Source organism: Ochotona curzoniae, unplaced genomic scaffold (genome assembly GCF_017591425.1).
Source record: "Ochotona curzoniae isolate NIBS_2020 unplaced genomic scaffold, NIBS_Ocur_1.0 contig_43, whole genome shotgun sequence".
NCBI classification, from domain to species: Eukaryota; Metazoa; Chordata; class Mammalia; order Lagomorpha; family Ochotonidae; genus Ochotona; species Ochotona curzoniae.
Genome location: NW_024466218.1, coordinates 16672371 through 16688271, shown reverse-complemented (window position 1 = coordinate 16688271; position 15901 = coordinate 16672371). Strand labels below are relative to the sequence as shown.

Genomic DNA, 15901 nt, shown 5'->3' with positions numbered 1-15901 from the left:
GGCTCAGTCGCTAAATTTTACCTTGTAAGCACCAGGACTCCATATCAGCACCAGTTCATGTCCTGGCAGAAATTACAACATGAACCAACTCCGAAGAAATGATGCTAAGTAAAATAGTCCAGTCACACAAGGGCTGTTTTAAGTGGAACTTATTTCTAACTTCCTTTTCACTTTGCTCATTGCTAGTGTATAGAAGCAATAGATTTTTAAAATTTAAACTTATTTTTAAATGTTTGCTGTATAGGAGAGAGGATTATAGACCCATACAGATTTCTAGGTGGGACGGAAAACAGATGTTTGATTAATGATTCTAAATTCTACTACTTTTCTAAGTTTGTTTATTTTCTTATACATTCATTAATTCATCATTCATTTATTTATATTTCTAGTTGTGGTAGCCTGGACTTCCACTAGTGTGTCTAAACCACAGTGTTACAAATAGGTTTTTATTGGCTTTCTAGGAAAAAACTGTCTTACGTTGTCTTTGTTTGCTTTGTTGCTGAGATGCAATTGTGCTGTGTATGAGAGCTTTTTTGTTTTTGTATGTGGGTTATTCCCTAGGACACCTTATGTTATGAAAGTCTAACCATAAATGAGTTTATTTAACTTAAGCAATAACCCCCTTTCCATGGATAATATCTTTCTCAGTCTTAATAATTTACCTGATGAGTAATTTATTTAGAAATTCTTCTCAGCAGTAATAGCCAAGATGCAACAATGCTTTGTTATGGAGTATACCCAAGTGTAAAATTTGCCTTCTGTTTTTCAGAAGATGCTTATAAGACCCAGGTCAGGATTGACAATGAACCGGCTTATCTGGACATCTTGGACACTGCTGGACAGGTAAGCGACTTTCCCAAGACTCTCCAATCTCACTCCCATTTATGTTTCAACTTTAAATTCCTTTCTCTCAGATGCAGGCAACTGCTTAGTTTGCCTTAAACCTAAAGAAGTGTTACACTATGGCTGCTGGGCATCCTGGGTCTGGTGATTGCCAAATTTGTGCTAATTATACAATGTGCCAGCATGGTTGCCTTTGTTTGCTCGTTTGTTTTTGATGTGGGGAAGGCAGGAGAATACCAGACCAGCAAATGCTACCCCAGTCCCCAAGTGGGGGTGTTGCAGTTGGCCTGAGCGAAGGGATTAGGGACATGTTGCAGTGGAAGCATCTGAGTGTATGCTTGTCATGGGAGCAGTGCTTTCTTGGGTCCTCCTTGCATCTCCGATCTCCTGGTGAACTCCCGTTCACACCTGGCTGCTGCTAGAGCTCCTATCACCGATCACCAGCAGCTGACCACTGTTGGGATATCTAGTCACAGCAACATCACTACGTTATTATCTCTGCTGCTTCCCCTTGTCTGCAGGTCTCCAGGTGCCCCTCTGCTGTCAGCCTATGTTTTCTTATTTCCTGGAATCTGTCTTCTCTGTTTCATCCTGGCTATTTAGTCTTCATCAATTTAAACCTGTACTCACCCTATACTGCCATCTTCCCATGAGATTCTTAAATGGCAAATTCTTCAATGGCAAATGATAGATTTGTCATGTTACAAAAGGGCTACAATACTATAATAATGTAAGGTGAAACAGGGAGGGAGAAATAATAGAGCAGGGAGGGGGGAAGACGGAATCCCTATACTTGCAAAAATGCATTATTGAAAATTAAAAAAATAATAATAACAAAAGGAAAAAGTAAGTAAGTCTAAAGCTTTTATAATTTTGTTTATATTAACAAAAACAGACTTAATGCATAAACTTTATTAAGGTGCAAAAGTGCTAGTTGTAATGAAAAAGTCATGAAAATACTTAAAATTTTAATGTATCTAATTTAAGCAAACAGTAAAATAATAAATAAAAATCATAACTCAGAAACAACTTTCAGGAGGTTTTAATATACCTCTGTGAATCAGTGGAGGGATAGCCTCAGAAAAGATCATACTGCATGGTCCAAAGGGATGGCCAAGTCATCCTGTGGTATTGGCTGTAAGCTTTTTTGTTTTGATTGTTTGTAAAAGCTGTCTTACCTAAGAGGAAGTGCACTCATATTTTTAAGATAATTAGAGATGAAGTTGGGAGAAAATTTGACTACATCAAATTTAATTCAATATAATGAAGTATTTTAAAGTTCACTCATTGCAGTAAAGTGTTTGTAATGACTGAAATTCTCAAACCAAAGAAATTTCATTTAGGAAAGAGTGAAGTTTTATTGCTGAAAATATAAGTAGTCAACTATCATTATATCTTATAGAAAGTGAAAATCTTTGTTTATTGAAAATTCATGCGGTTTTGCATTCTGTGAGCTTAGCTGGTGCTAAGTATATTGTCAGTGCAATGCTGACTATGCAGGTTATTGATCATCACTGTGGGCTTAACCTTGGCCAATGCAACTTAGGTAGATGTGACATTTGCTAGTTCTGACCAACCTCTTCAGTAGTAATAATAAAATTTCTGGGCCCAGTGTGGTGGCCTAGAAGATCAAGTCCTCACCTTGAACATGCCAAGATCCCATATGGCCACCGGTTCTAATCCCGGTAGCCTCACTTCCCACCCAGTTCACTGACTGTGGCCTGGAAAAACAGACTAGGACTGCCCAAAGTCTTGGGATCCTGCACCTGTGTGGGAGACTCAGAAGAGGCTTCTGGCTCCTGGCTTCAAATTGGCGCAGCTCCAGTTACTTGGGGAGTGAATCATCGGGCGGAAAATCTTCCTCTCTGTCTCTCCTCCTCTCTGTGTTACTGACTTTTGCAATAAAAATAAAATAAATCTTAAAAAAAAAAAACTCTGCTGATTCCAGAGAAAACAGTTTGTGGCAGGTAGTCTTTGGCCCATAAACCCAAGCAAAAAAAGTGCAAAACTCAGTTTATCCAAGTCTGATACTGGTATGCTCCAATAATCACAAAGACTTGTAATCTAGAAAAATCATGAATATTATTGGCTTCAAGATCCCGAGTCTGAGGTAGTGTTTTATAGATGGTCATTATGAGAATAACTAATTATTAAGGCATAATAATTCTTTTTAGTTCAGGGTAGCTGCAAATGAAGAATATTATCTGCTTGTGGACTAGAGTTAATGAGTCTATGCTCTGACAATACTGAGAAACATATAAACACATAATTAAAAAGATTAAGCTATTAAATTTGTATGCCGCCAAATATTTTTCTAAGCAAGCATCAACTGCAGCCAAACATAGTCAGGAGTACATAAGGCTAAACAGATGGCGCTGTGTTGGCTTTCAAACTATTATTAATCCTGTACATGCAGGAGGTGGTCTATACAGTTGATTTAACAGAACTTATGTCCCTGTGGGAGACAGGAGACAAGACTACTGCAATATTTTAAATAGTGCCACCATCTTTTATTTTAATATTATTAATTCTGAACATTTTTTAAAAACTGTTATTCTCAAAACAAAACTAGGTGTTAGGTGAAAAGGCTGTTATTGATGTCTCCATCGAGATTGACGAAAGTGTTAAGGAAGTGGAGTGACTCCTGGAGGCAAAATAGGAAGCCAAGTTCCAGTGTGTTCCACATTTGTGCTTGGATGACAGCAAAATTAGAATTTCTGCCTCATAGACTGCAATGTTTCATAGGTAACAGAGAAAATCAGGTTAACAAAGGAAAGCATGAGATATTCATTTACCAAGGCTTTATATGATATCAGGGCCTTCCAAAATGCAAACCCAAAAATTCAGAAAAAATATTTCTAAGCGCAGATTTGTTGAAAAATGAATAATATCAATGAGTACAACTGGACAAAATGTGAAAATAATAATAATAAAAAAAAAACAGAAGGTCTGTTGGTTGAGATTCTCTTTGGCTTTCTCAATCGCATTCCTTCACACTAGCTGAAGGTCAAGGTATATGTCACATGATGATGTGCAAAAGAAAGAGTATTGGCAAAAGCCTGAGATGGCTTTCTGCTTCTGTCTTTTTCTCAGTGTCCAAGTGATCACAGTTTGGTGCAGTGTGTCTTACAGCTCATCATGTTATACACAGACTGACAGGACCATGGAAAAGCCATAGGAAAAAAAGATTGACTTTCAGCAATTCTCAGATTGGAAAGGATGTCAACACACAATTGAACTTTGCATGTTTCAATTATGTTGGCAAAATTCATTTCTCCCACCCAATATTTATTATGCTTAAGTACGGCCTCTTCCATTCATCAACAATTATTTTTCTCTACTCATAGAGCCTTTGGAAATCTTTAACAATCAAATAAATTTCTTGCCACAGCTAAAATTTTCTCTATATACTTTAGATCTGTTGTTCCCAGATTCTCTCCAATGCAAAATATTGTAGGGACTGCTGTTAGTGTACAGTGGCTTAAGCCGTTATCTACGAAACTACTGTCTTATGAGCACAGGTTTGAGTCAAAGGTTGCTCCACTTTTACCCTGCTCCCTGCGAAAGCACCTGGCAAAGCAGCAGAAATGGCCCAAGCATTTGGGTCCTACAGTCGACAAAGGAGACAAATGAAATTCCAGGCACCTGGCCTCAGCTTGACCTAGCCACAACCATTACAGCCCTTGGGGTATGAACCAGTGCCTGGAAGATCTATCTCTAGCAATTTCTCTTTCCATGTAATTCTGCTTCTAAATAAGCAAGGATTTTAGAAAAAAAAATTAAGTAACTTAGCAGGAGAATTTAAGGCTTATACGAGTTAAGCTGCTTCTTTAAGGTAAGGTTGTTAAAGTAAAGCTCTTGGGACAGCTGTGCCTAGAATCCATCGCATTATCATAAAACTTCTTTCTTATTTCATTTCTCTTCAAAGTTCCTTAAAATGGAGCAAGGACTGCCCAAGGTCAACAAAATGTAGAACAGAAAGAAATGAGCATCTTCCTGCAAAATGCTTCAGGTTCATGGCAGTCAGAAGAAAGGTATTAAAGTAATAAGTATACCAAAGTGTGCTAAGAACTACTGTAGACATACTCAGAATGTACTTATGGGTTATCCTTAAATTTTCTAGCCCAAAAATTTTAAATGGGAGTATACTAAAAAAATACAAAGTTAACTTTTTGGGGTACAAAAATTCTGAAATCTTGAACTTTCTATGTTTTGTTTTTTAAGATTTATTTTTATTGGAAAGTCAGATTTACAGATAGAAGAAGAGACAGAGAGAAACATCATCTGTCAGCTGATTCACTCCCCAAGCGGCCATAATAGCCAGAGCTGAGTCAATCTAAAGCCAGGAGCCAGGAGGCTGCTCTGGGTCGTCCACACGGACACAGGATCCAAGTCCTTGGGTGATCCTCAACCACTTCCCCAAGCCACAAGCAAGGAACTGGATGGGAACAGGGCAGCCAGGACACCAAAAAGTGCCCACATGGGATCCTGGTTCATGCAAAGCGAGGACTTCAGCCACTAGGCTACTGAACCAAGCCCCTGAAATCCTGAAAGTTTTAAAAGTGGCTTTAATTGATACCATAACAGAATGCATCATCATCCTTCAGTATTCATGGAGGATTGGGTCTAAGACCCCTCACACACAGTAGGATTCTAAAATTCTCAAGTTCTTTTTATATAATATCATAATTGGGACCCATGAATTCTGTCCAGGCTGCTCCACTTCCTCATCCAGCTCCCTACTTAAAACCCAGAAAAGCACCAAAATATAATCCAAGTCCTTGATCCCCTGCACCCACATGAGAGACCCCATGAAGCTCTGACGATTGCAGCCAGCTGAGAATAGAATCAGCTAATGGAAAATCAACCTCTCTCTCTCTGTAACTCTGACTTTCCAAGCAAACTAAGTAAATCTTAAAAGAAATTATTTTTGAAGGTGAACCGCATCCATTAACTTGTATACATTAAATGAGTTCTAGTTTACTTATAATATATAATGCAATATCTAATTACATATAATATATAATACAGTAAATGATGTGCCAGTGCAATGGCTCAATGGCTAAAGTCCTCGCCTTGCACATGCTGAGATTCCATATGGGTACCAGTTCATGTCCTCGCTGCCCCATCTCTCATTCAACCCTTGCATGTGGCCTGGGAAAGCAATAGAGGAGCATCCAACAATGGGTTCAAGAACTTTCATGGGAGACCTGAAAAAAAGCTTCTGGCTCCTTGCTTCAGATCATCTTGACCCTGGCCATTGTGGCCACTTGGGGAGTGAATTAGTCAACAGAAGAACTTCTTCTCTGTCTCCCCTCTCTATAAATCTGGCTTCCCAATGTGCATAAGGGTCAGTGCAGGTTTGAAGCATTTTGGATTTTTTTTTTTCTGTATTTTCAATCCACAGATCATTGGCACTGTGAATAGGGAAGCTATGAATGTGGATTTGCAACTTTATTTAATCAGTTAAATTAATTAGAAATGTACCATCCAACAAATACTTGTGATTCTTTTTTACATATGTTAATGTTTCTAAGTGATGACATTTTCTGGACCTAGGCATTACCCTCCTTAGTTGCCACTGGAAATAAACTCATTCTGGAACAATGAGAAATGGCTGTAATTTGGTGCAGGATTCAATTGCTAACCAACTCTGTAGCCAAAGCAAGTCCCTTTGCCAATCTGAAGCTAATTTGCTCATCTGTGAAATGCGAGCATTAGACTGATTGGTCTAACATCTTCCACATTTAAAATCTTGATTACCTAGATTAACAGCTACTCTGTTGTGTTTTTTAATAGAATTCTTTGAAGGTTTTAATTGCTATTACAGAGCATGACCCTTCTTCAGAAATCATCTCAATCCACAAATTTTCAGATATATAAAGTTTTAAAACCACAGAACTTAAATTAGAATTGTTCTCCCAGGAGATAAAAAGTTGTGAGAAAACCTCTAAATCCTAATAGAGGATTGTTTATAATAGCTCTTCGCTAATTACTTCCTGGTGCCAAGGCGCATGTCCCACCTCTTCAATAAATCTTTACAACATTTTGAAAGATTTGATTATTTGATGAGTGCTAATGAATCTACTGAGAAATATCAAACCAAAATCAAATGACATGAGAATTGGCTCTAAGCGCACTCTCAATCTTGAATTTTGCACCAGCTTTATCCAAAAACAAGCATTGTCGACTGGCACTTAGAAAGTTAGAGATTATGTTTTCCTATTCAACTTTATAATTCCCACACTAATACTAAGCTACCATCAAATCCTGATACCAGTCTCCTACACTACAATCTTAAAATGAGCATATTTTTCATGTATCTTTCAAGTAATATTAACATATTATTTCTATGAGGATGCAATTTATTTATTTTTGTATTTGCTCATTTGAAAGGCATAGATGCAACTCAGACAGACAGGCGGGATAAAATCTATCTGCTCCATGAATCAATTAGGACTGAACCAGAGCAAAGCTAGAAAACTGGAGTTCATTCTGGGTCTTCCATGTGAGTGGTAGGGACCAAAATACTTGCTCCAACATCTGCTGGCTCTAAGGGTGAATATTACCTGGAATTGAGAACAGAGTTGGAACGCAAACCCAGGCACCACAACATGGGGTATAGGCATCAAAGCATATTAGCCACTAGATCAAAAATCCACCCCAGAGGTAAGATTGATTTTAAGTTTTATAATTCCAGAAATAAGGCTTCATCTGAAGGGTCTGACATTTAGGCAGGAATACATGAGTGAAAGAATACAGTAAAAGAGTTAAAAAAAAAAAGTCTCCAGAGAAAGGCATTTACCATAGCAGAGAAGATGCCTGTTAAGACGCTGTGCAATACATGACACTGTCTGAGCTTGATGCCTGGCTCTTTTTTTGACATCTGATTCTTGCTTATACAAACTCTTGGATATAGTACTGATAGCTCAAAAATCTGGGCCTTCATTACTCACATGAAATGTGTGGATTGAGTGCCCAGATGCTAGGATGGGCCCGGACTGGGCCAGTCCAGCCTTCGCATATGTTTGCAACACTGAATAAATGGATGGATGCTTTCTTTTTCTTTTGTTGTGTCTGCCAAAATAATTAACTAAAAGTTAACTTTAAAAAAAAGACATAGTGAATGCAGAGCTGTGTGTTAAAGTACAAACCGATAATGTAAGTATTGCCAGTAAGAGATTTAACAGGGGCTAGTACTGTGGAGTGGTAGGTTATGCTTCTGCCCTTGGTGCCAGTACCTGATATGGTTGCCAGATCAAGTCCTGACTGCTTCACTTCTGATGCAGCTCCCTACTAATATGCTTAAGAAAGCAATGGCTTGGGACCCTGCACCCACGTGGAAGACCCAGAGGAAGCCCCTACGTCCCCTGTTCAGACTGGCTCAGCTCTGACGGTTGCAGCCTTCTTGGGAGTGAACCAGCAGAAGGAAGATCTCTCTCTCTTTTGCTTTCTGTCTCTTCTATTTTTGTTTCTCCCTCCACAATTTTACCATTGAAACAAATAAATTATAAAATATATTTTGTATATGTTCAATGAAGTCCAACCTATCTCTGAGTATAAAACAGAACATTTCATAACCAGGCTTATATCCTGAATTGGAAGAAATTTATCATAAACTTTTATTTTAAGAAAACAGGCCAAGGTCATGTGAATCCAGTGTGAAAGGGTAGAAATTATTAAACAAATTTCTAAAATCTCTGCAAACAGGAAAACTATTAATCCCAACAGTTCTAGTACATTTTTGTTGGGGAGCTATTATTGCTTGTTAACCCTTCTTTTAGCAGTTTCTTTCATACAACAGAGCTCTGGTTTAAATATGTTCTCTGAATTGTAGTAACAGCTATGATGAGATTCAACCATGTTTGAAATTGTTTACTGCTTTTAAGAAATTTGCAGCTTTGTAGTGGAAGCAACATATATTGCTTGGTTAAGAGAAAATATCATTAAATGTCATGAAAGACTCCTTCAGGTTTTTATTGCTTTATTTTAATTTTCATTTTTAATATTTATTTTATTATTTTATGATTTAGTTCCATGGGTTGGTAGAGCATAAGTTCACCATCAATCTTGACACAAAAACAAAAACACTAAATATATTATTTTCTTCTGTAATTTATTGAACAAATAAATGGTAATTCCTAGTGGTAATTCCTAGTGTCCCACTGTTTTCCCCAAAATCATGTTAATATTATAGTCCTTAACAATCAGTCCAGCATTCTGCTATTTATGTGCATCCTGACACTGGACAGGGGCAGAAAGTCCAGGATCCTACTGTTAAGATATATTTTAGAGTTTTAATTGGAATATCTTTCATTTGAAACTAGAGAAGTGTACTGCATGCATCTTCATATCTGGATGTGATGGTCTATCACATATTTAATATTTATCTCATTAAATGAAAAGCCATGAAACAAAATTAACAATGAAGGAAAAATGGAAAGTTGATAACATGAAGCTCAATAGCACTGAAGACATGAAAAAGGATATCAATGCCTTCTTAGGTCCTTGATCCATTTAGAGCTGATTTTTGTATTAGGTGACAGGTGGACATCTTGCTTCTTACCTCTGCAAGCTGCTATCCAATTGTCACAACAGCATTTGTTGAAGAGACCAGAAAATTCCCCAGGATGATTTGTAGTTCTCCTGTTGAAGATTTTTTGGCTATACATGTGTGGGCTCCCTTCTGGGGTTTCCGTTCGATTCCAGGAATCTGGTGTGTGTCATCTACGGCCATACCACCCTGAACGCGCCTGATCTAGACTCCAGGGATCTTCTTCTCTGTTTCTGTGCCTGTTCCAGACTGTTTTCGATTACCACTGCCCTATAGCATTCATGAGGTCTGGAACTGTGATTTCCCCTATTTGAGTTTTATTCTTCAGGATAGCTTTGGTTATTCATGGTCTCTTGTGTTTCCAGATGAACTCTTGTTCATCTTTTCTATTTCTGTGAAGCATGTAGTAGGGATTTTGATTGGGATTGTGTTAAATTTGCATCCTATTTTTGGTAACACAGACATTGTGATGATGTTGATATTGCAGATATAGGAACATAGTAGGTTTCTTCATCTTTAATGTCTTTTTTTATCTTCTCTTAATGTTGCATAATTGTTACAAATTAGAATGCTAAGTCTTCAACCTTTCATGGAAAATGAATTTATTCTGGAACAAGGTTGCAACTTTCTCTCAGAATAGCATACAGAGGGGATGGAAAACAGAGTTTTTATAGTTAAAGTGAATATACAAAAATCATGCTATGTGCAAAAGAACAGGGTGAAAATCATGCTGTGTGCACAACAAGAGGATGGTCACTGATAGCAATCTGTTAATTCTAAAAGCAATATCATCTAGGCAGACAAAACAAAGGTTACCAAGGTCAGCATTCCCTAAAACAGCCAGTTTTTAAGAAGCAAAACAAACTCAGGCAAACTGGTAATAGATCAGGAGTGTTTCTTATTTCTTCATAAATATGGCCAATTTGTGATGTGAAAACCTGCTCTGTAGCTCTCATCACGTTCTTCAACATATTTCATACTTCACAGACAAAATATAAAATGCTAATGAGCCAATTACATCCCTTTGTAATACTTAAAACTCTTTAATGGTTACATCTTATGTCATTGCCTATGCCTGATATCAAGTTAGGAATATTACAGGTGTATTTTCATACAATTGTTCAATAAATTACAGAAGAAAATAATATATTCAGTGTTTTTCTTTTTGTGTCAAGATTGATGGTGAACTTATGCTCTACAAAACATATTTTTATCCCTAAATATCTTCAAATGCCATGGAAAAAGTGTGCTTTATTTGTTTTGGACTTCAGAAACAGGTGGAATTTGGGTAAGAAAACTGTACCATCAGAAATCAATTCCTCAATTATGCCACAGAGCTGCTACAATGTTTTCATTTAAGGAACCTGGGTTTTCATTGAGCCAACTGCCAGTAAACAGCCTGTGATTTTCTTTGCTTCAGTGAGAAGCTCTGGATATTGTATAAACAGAAGAATTGGAAAAAACATCTTGTCTCAAGGTAAATAAGAACCTCCTAATCCACAGAGTTTGACGAGAAGCTACCTTATATGAGATTAGCCTGGAGATCATTTTTTTTAAATTTATATGTTAGCATCTTGTGTAACATGAACCATCTTTAATGCAAAAGCCCATGAGTATCTTATTGAAAGACTACTCACAAAAATAGAAGGGTTATATGACAATAACCAGCTGAAGTGAAAAGATAAGTTCACTTACTAGACTAACAATTTTTTTGGTGATCACTGAGAAAACAAAGGCAAACTCTTTGTGCCAGATGCCCAAGCCACAAATGCTGCACCTGCTTTCTAATTTAAAACAAAGCCATCGGACTGTTGGGCCCTTTAGACATGCTTTCATATCCCACTAGTAGTACTTCTGTGAGAGCTTCTGACAGTTCCAAATCAATTCAAGTTTCAAACGAAGACTAAAATTTCTTATCTAATGGAGACTCAAATGCATTTTATCAGTAATATTTTAATAGGTTTGGAAACTGAAAACTTCGGAGGCAGAAATGATTTAAACACAATTTTAAGTGGATTCCTTTTCACATTTTTGTTTTCTTCCATTATAGAAAGGAATTAAAAAGAAAAAGAAAAGGAAATGTGAAAATGGGTAAAATGCAAAGTGCCATTACTTTTCTTTGGGGTATTTATCTAACTTCAATTTAAAAGCAACTATCTGTTCTGGAAAACCCGAAGTGCTTCTTGGAGAACAATTGAGCATTTTACTTTAGATACTCTTCAAATGTAAGCCTGCCTTTCTAGCTACCAGAGCTTTCATCCTGGCCATTTGCCCTATTCCTTTTACTGACTAGATTTTAGAAAAAAAAAAAAGTGGAGTATAAAAAGGGTTAGGACACAGGTGAAAATTCATTATAAAACAATGTGTTAAAACCAGCTAAACACCATCTTCTCATTTATCAGTAGGATGTCAATGGAACTAAATTTTAGGGAAATCCTAGACAAACGCATACTTTCTGTCTCCATTGTGAATACCCATTGGAGGGGCTGTTTTACTGATGTGAGAAAATGTCTATATCACGTCGTGATGCACTCAAATAAAACAATGATGGACTTGTGACTGATGTTGAAGGACTACGCTATTGTAAAAACACGGTGGTGGGGAGAGATGGGCGGTTTGAAGGGCAGTTTCCTGAGCCTAAAAAATTGTCATAATTTTTTTTAAAAAAGGAAAACATGTCAGTCAATATGTTTTCCCAAGATTGATGTTACACAGTCAGAATTCATTTCTTGACCTGCTCTCAGGTGCTGCACCTGCTGCTACTTGAATCTTACACTCTAGTTACAGTTCAGAGACTTGTGTTCATAGGTGAGAGTCGGGTGAGGTAGTGCAATGTTGCAGTAAGTTCGGAGGAATAACTCTAACAAAGTCTTGATAAGAGGCCAGGATTAGTGTCATAATATAAGGGGTTTGGGATTTCTTTTTTACACCAAAGATGATATGCCTGGCAATAAGGTGACCCATTTTACTACTCGTCATTTTCAAAGCTTTAATGTCTGCAATAATGTGCTAAAGCTTTAGTAATATTTCTGGTGAGACATTGTTACAATTTGGTGGGAGAAAAGACAATGGAAATGCGAGAATATGAAACGCCATGTGTGGATTTAATAAACTTTTCCACCAAGTACATTTATAAGTTCACTTTTCTGTAATTTTTGTGAAATCACCTCATACTTCTGTTAAATTTTACTTCAGCCTTTTTCACACTTGCTAAAATCAGCTATATTTGCTCCCTCTCACCAGCAAAACTTGATGTATTCCTTCCTCGGTTTAGTAGAGACATAAAAAGCTGGAAGTTTGCTTGCACACAGAGTTTTATTTGCAAAATGAACAAGTGAACATAAAAGAAGGAAAAAGCAAGCAACTCTCTGGAGGGATCCAGGAGATGGAATGTCTCCAGAAAGAAAAGCATGAGAGCCAGAGAGAATGAGAGAGAGCGAGAGAGTGCGAGAAAGCGATCGAGGCTTCAGGCAGTGTCAACCTCTTAAGAGGTGCCCAACTCCTCATCGCGTGGGAACCTGCAGAAGACTTTCCACCTTTGTGGTCTCCAAACCAATTAGGCTGGGCAGTTCCTGGATTGCCTAGTTGAAGGCATTATTTTCCTGGTCACAGAGTGAGGGACAAACAGGTATCTGACAAATAGCAAGTTTTCTAGCAGTATCTGTGTAAATATGGAGCGTGTCGGTGTTTCAGGGAGAATGGCCTCATAAGGTTTGACCCTGGATATAACAAAATTTTAGTGGGCTTGGATGATCTCACTTCCCACTTTACTTCAATTACATGTAAGTTTTAATTAGTTATGTGAATTATGTGAACTGATAAAATACTGTGAGAAGAGAATCCATACTTGGACTATGCTGAGTGTTTTTGAAATGAAATTGTAAGTACAGATCTCAGCTTCCCTCACCTCCCAAATTGTTGTTGAAATACGGGTTGGCATGACTAATTTAAAAATTTGGCACTGAAAAATCTATGAACCTGTGCTCTTATATGCTCTCAAGTGTCTTAAATTCTTGATCCATCTAATTTACATGAAAATTTTAATACATATATGATACATTATGGATGTTTTGTACAGAGAAAAAAATAACATTCCATTTGGCAGACTATTTTAAAAGGGAGGCTTCTTGGCTTACTATCAAAGATTGAATGATAAATATACATTTGTGTATCAAAAATGAATATAAAACGTATCTTTTCACTTATGTTACTTTTAAGTTTTGAGAGTTACAGAGAGTTCACTACTATATGCGCTCACAAGTCACAGCCGCCACATTCCAAACCTCGGAGCCAGGAAATCAATTCAGGTCCCCCATGTGGAAGGCAGTGACAAAACTGTTTCAGTCATAATCTGCTGCCTCGTGGTGAGTGCTTTGGCAGGAAGCTGAAACGGGCAGCAGTGCCGGGACTCAGATTCAGGCGGTGGATGGGGGTTGCCGTTGTTACTAACAGCATCTTAACAACTAGGCCAAACACCTATCCCTATAAAATGGTTAACATATATATAATTGTAATCATTCTACTTCCTGATATTAACAGTATGAGGCCAGATCTGCTTTTATGTTATCCCAACGAGGCCACTGCCATAAAACAGTGCAAACATCAGATCATTTTTGCTTAAATCAGTAAACATTCTTTCACTGCTTTTCCTGGGCTAGATTCCGGCTTCTCTGAGTGCAAGTCATCAATTCTTGCCAATCACACTCCTCTTCTGTTTGACCTCCTCTTTTCTCTGAGCAGACATCTGGAGCTGCAATACCTCATTCCAATTTGTGGCACATTTTTAGGATCAAAATGTTCATCCCTGCTTCATCCTGCTTGGTGCAGGTTGTGAGACATTATACCCATCTGAGCTTTTGGATATGTTTCCTCTGTTAGGTATCCAGAGGGTAATAGCTGAAATAGCAGCAGGTGCAAGCAAACCCACATCTAAGATATTGCTGCCTTCTGCCCATCTATGGCATAGCTCCTTGGAATAATTAAAGCAGGCAATTTGACCACAGATGCATTACTCTTGTTAATCATCAGGTCATTAGCCTTAATAAGATCAATCTGTGATTAGATTCACTGTATCTCAAACTGATGAAATGGAGCAGAAAGGAAATCAAATTTTAAGTGCATGTTTCATTTATCTCCAACCTTCATCTTACAGCACCAAGCCCAAGCAGCCTATGGAGTTACAGATGCCCTGTTCCCATGTCTAAGCGATCAGCCATCCTGCAGGATGATAGTAAAGGCTGAGTTGAGAAGGAAGCACACAGAGAATAAAAAGGACTCATTTGGTGACCCACATTTTTGGGGGGACATTGCACAAGGGCCAACTTGATTTGGGGAGCTTTAAAGATTGATTATTTTTTAATTGAAACGTTTTATATATATATATAAAGGAAGAGAGACAGAGAGGAAGATCTTCAGTCCACTGATTCATTCCTCAAGAGACTACAAGGATCAGAGCTGAGTCAATCTGAAGCCAGGAACGCAGAGCCTCCTCTGGGTCTCCCACATGGGTGCAGGGCCCCAAGGCTTTGGGCCATCGTCTTCTGCCTTCCCAGGCCACAAGCAGGGAGCTGGATGAGAAGCGGGGCAGTTGGGACATGAACCGGCACCCATATGGGATCCCAGTGCATGTAAGGCAAGGAGTTTAACCACTAGCCACAATGCTGGGCCCGATTTTGCAAAATTTGACTTTATCTATCTATCTATCTATCTATCTATCTATCTATCTATCTATCTATCTTTAATCATTCATGTCCTCCCACAGAATGTAGAGTGTGTACACAAACTAAAATTGCTCTTAGGATGTAGAGGGAATTAAATCTGTCCTTGGATTTCCAGCATCATTTCAAAATCTAAAGTAAACCTAAACCTGCTGATCCCACAGCAATTCAGTTTTTTAATGAATTTTATGGTAAGAGAAGCTTCCATTTGCAATCATCTCAAGCACAGCTGCATGCGTAGAATCACCTGGGGAGCTATTGAATATTTTGAGGTGATGGACCCTGAAAATGCCATGCCTAGTGAGAGAAGCCAGATGCAAAATACTACGTACTATATGACTACACGTCTATGAATTTTCCAGAGTATTTAAGTCCATGGAGAAAGTAAGTAAACACGTGTTTTCCAGGAGCTGGGGGCAGGTGCCGCAGGGGGTGGGGAACCTGGAATTGGGGTGTAAGAATGAGTGCTAACAGGTTTGAGATTTACTTTTTTTTAAAGATTTATTTATTTTTATTACAAAGTCAGATATACAAAGAGGAGGAGAGACAGGAAGATCTTCCGTCTGATGATTCACTCCCCAAGTGACTGCAACGGCCAGTGCTGTGCTAATCCTAAGCCAGGAGCCAGGAACTTCTTTCCAGGTCTGCCATGCAGGTGCAGGGTCCCAAGGCTTTGGATCATCCTTGACTGCTTTCCCAGGCTACAAGCAAGGAGCTGGATGGGAAGTAGAGCCGCCGGGATTAGAACCAGCATCCATATAGGATCCTGGAGCGTTCAAGGCTAGGA

General features: G+C 38.2%; 1 protein-coding gene across 2 annotated transcripts in view; it reads left to right on the top strand.

Moving 5' to 3' along the window:
• The window catches only part of RIT2 (Ras like without CAAX 2), a 263569-nt gene that overhangs the window by 95920 nt on the left and 151748 nt on the right, over nt 1-15901 (top strand). For both annotated transcript variants that reach the window (XM_040984716.1, XM_040984715.1), the window contains one exon: nt 770-843. In XM_040984716.1, coding sequence (XP_040840650.1) covers nt 770-843 — 74 coding nt within the window. The remainder of the gene's footprint in view (nt 1-769; nt 844-15901) is intronic.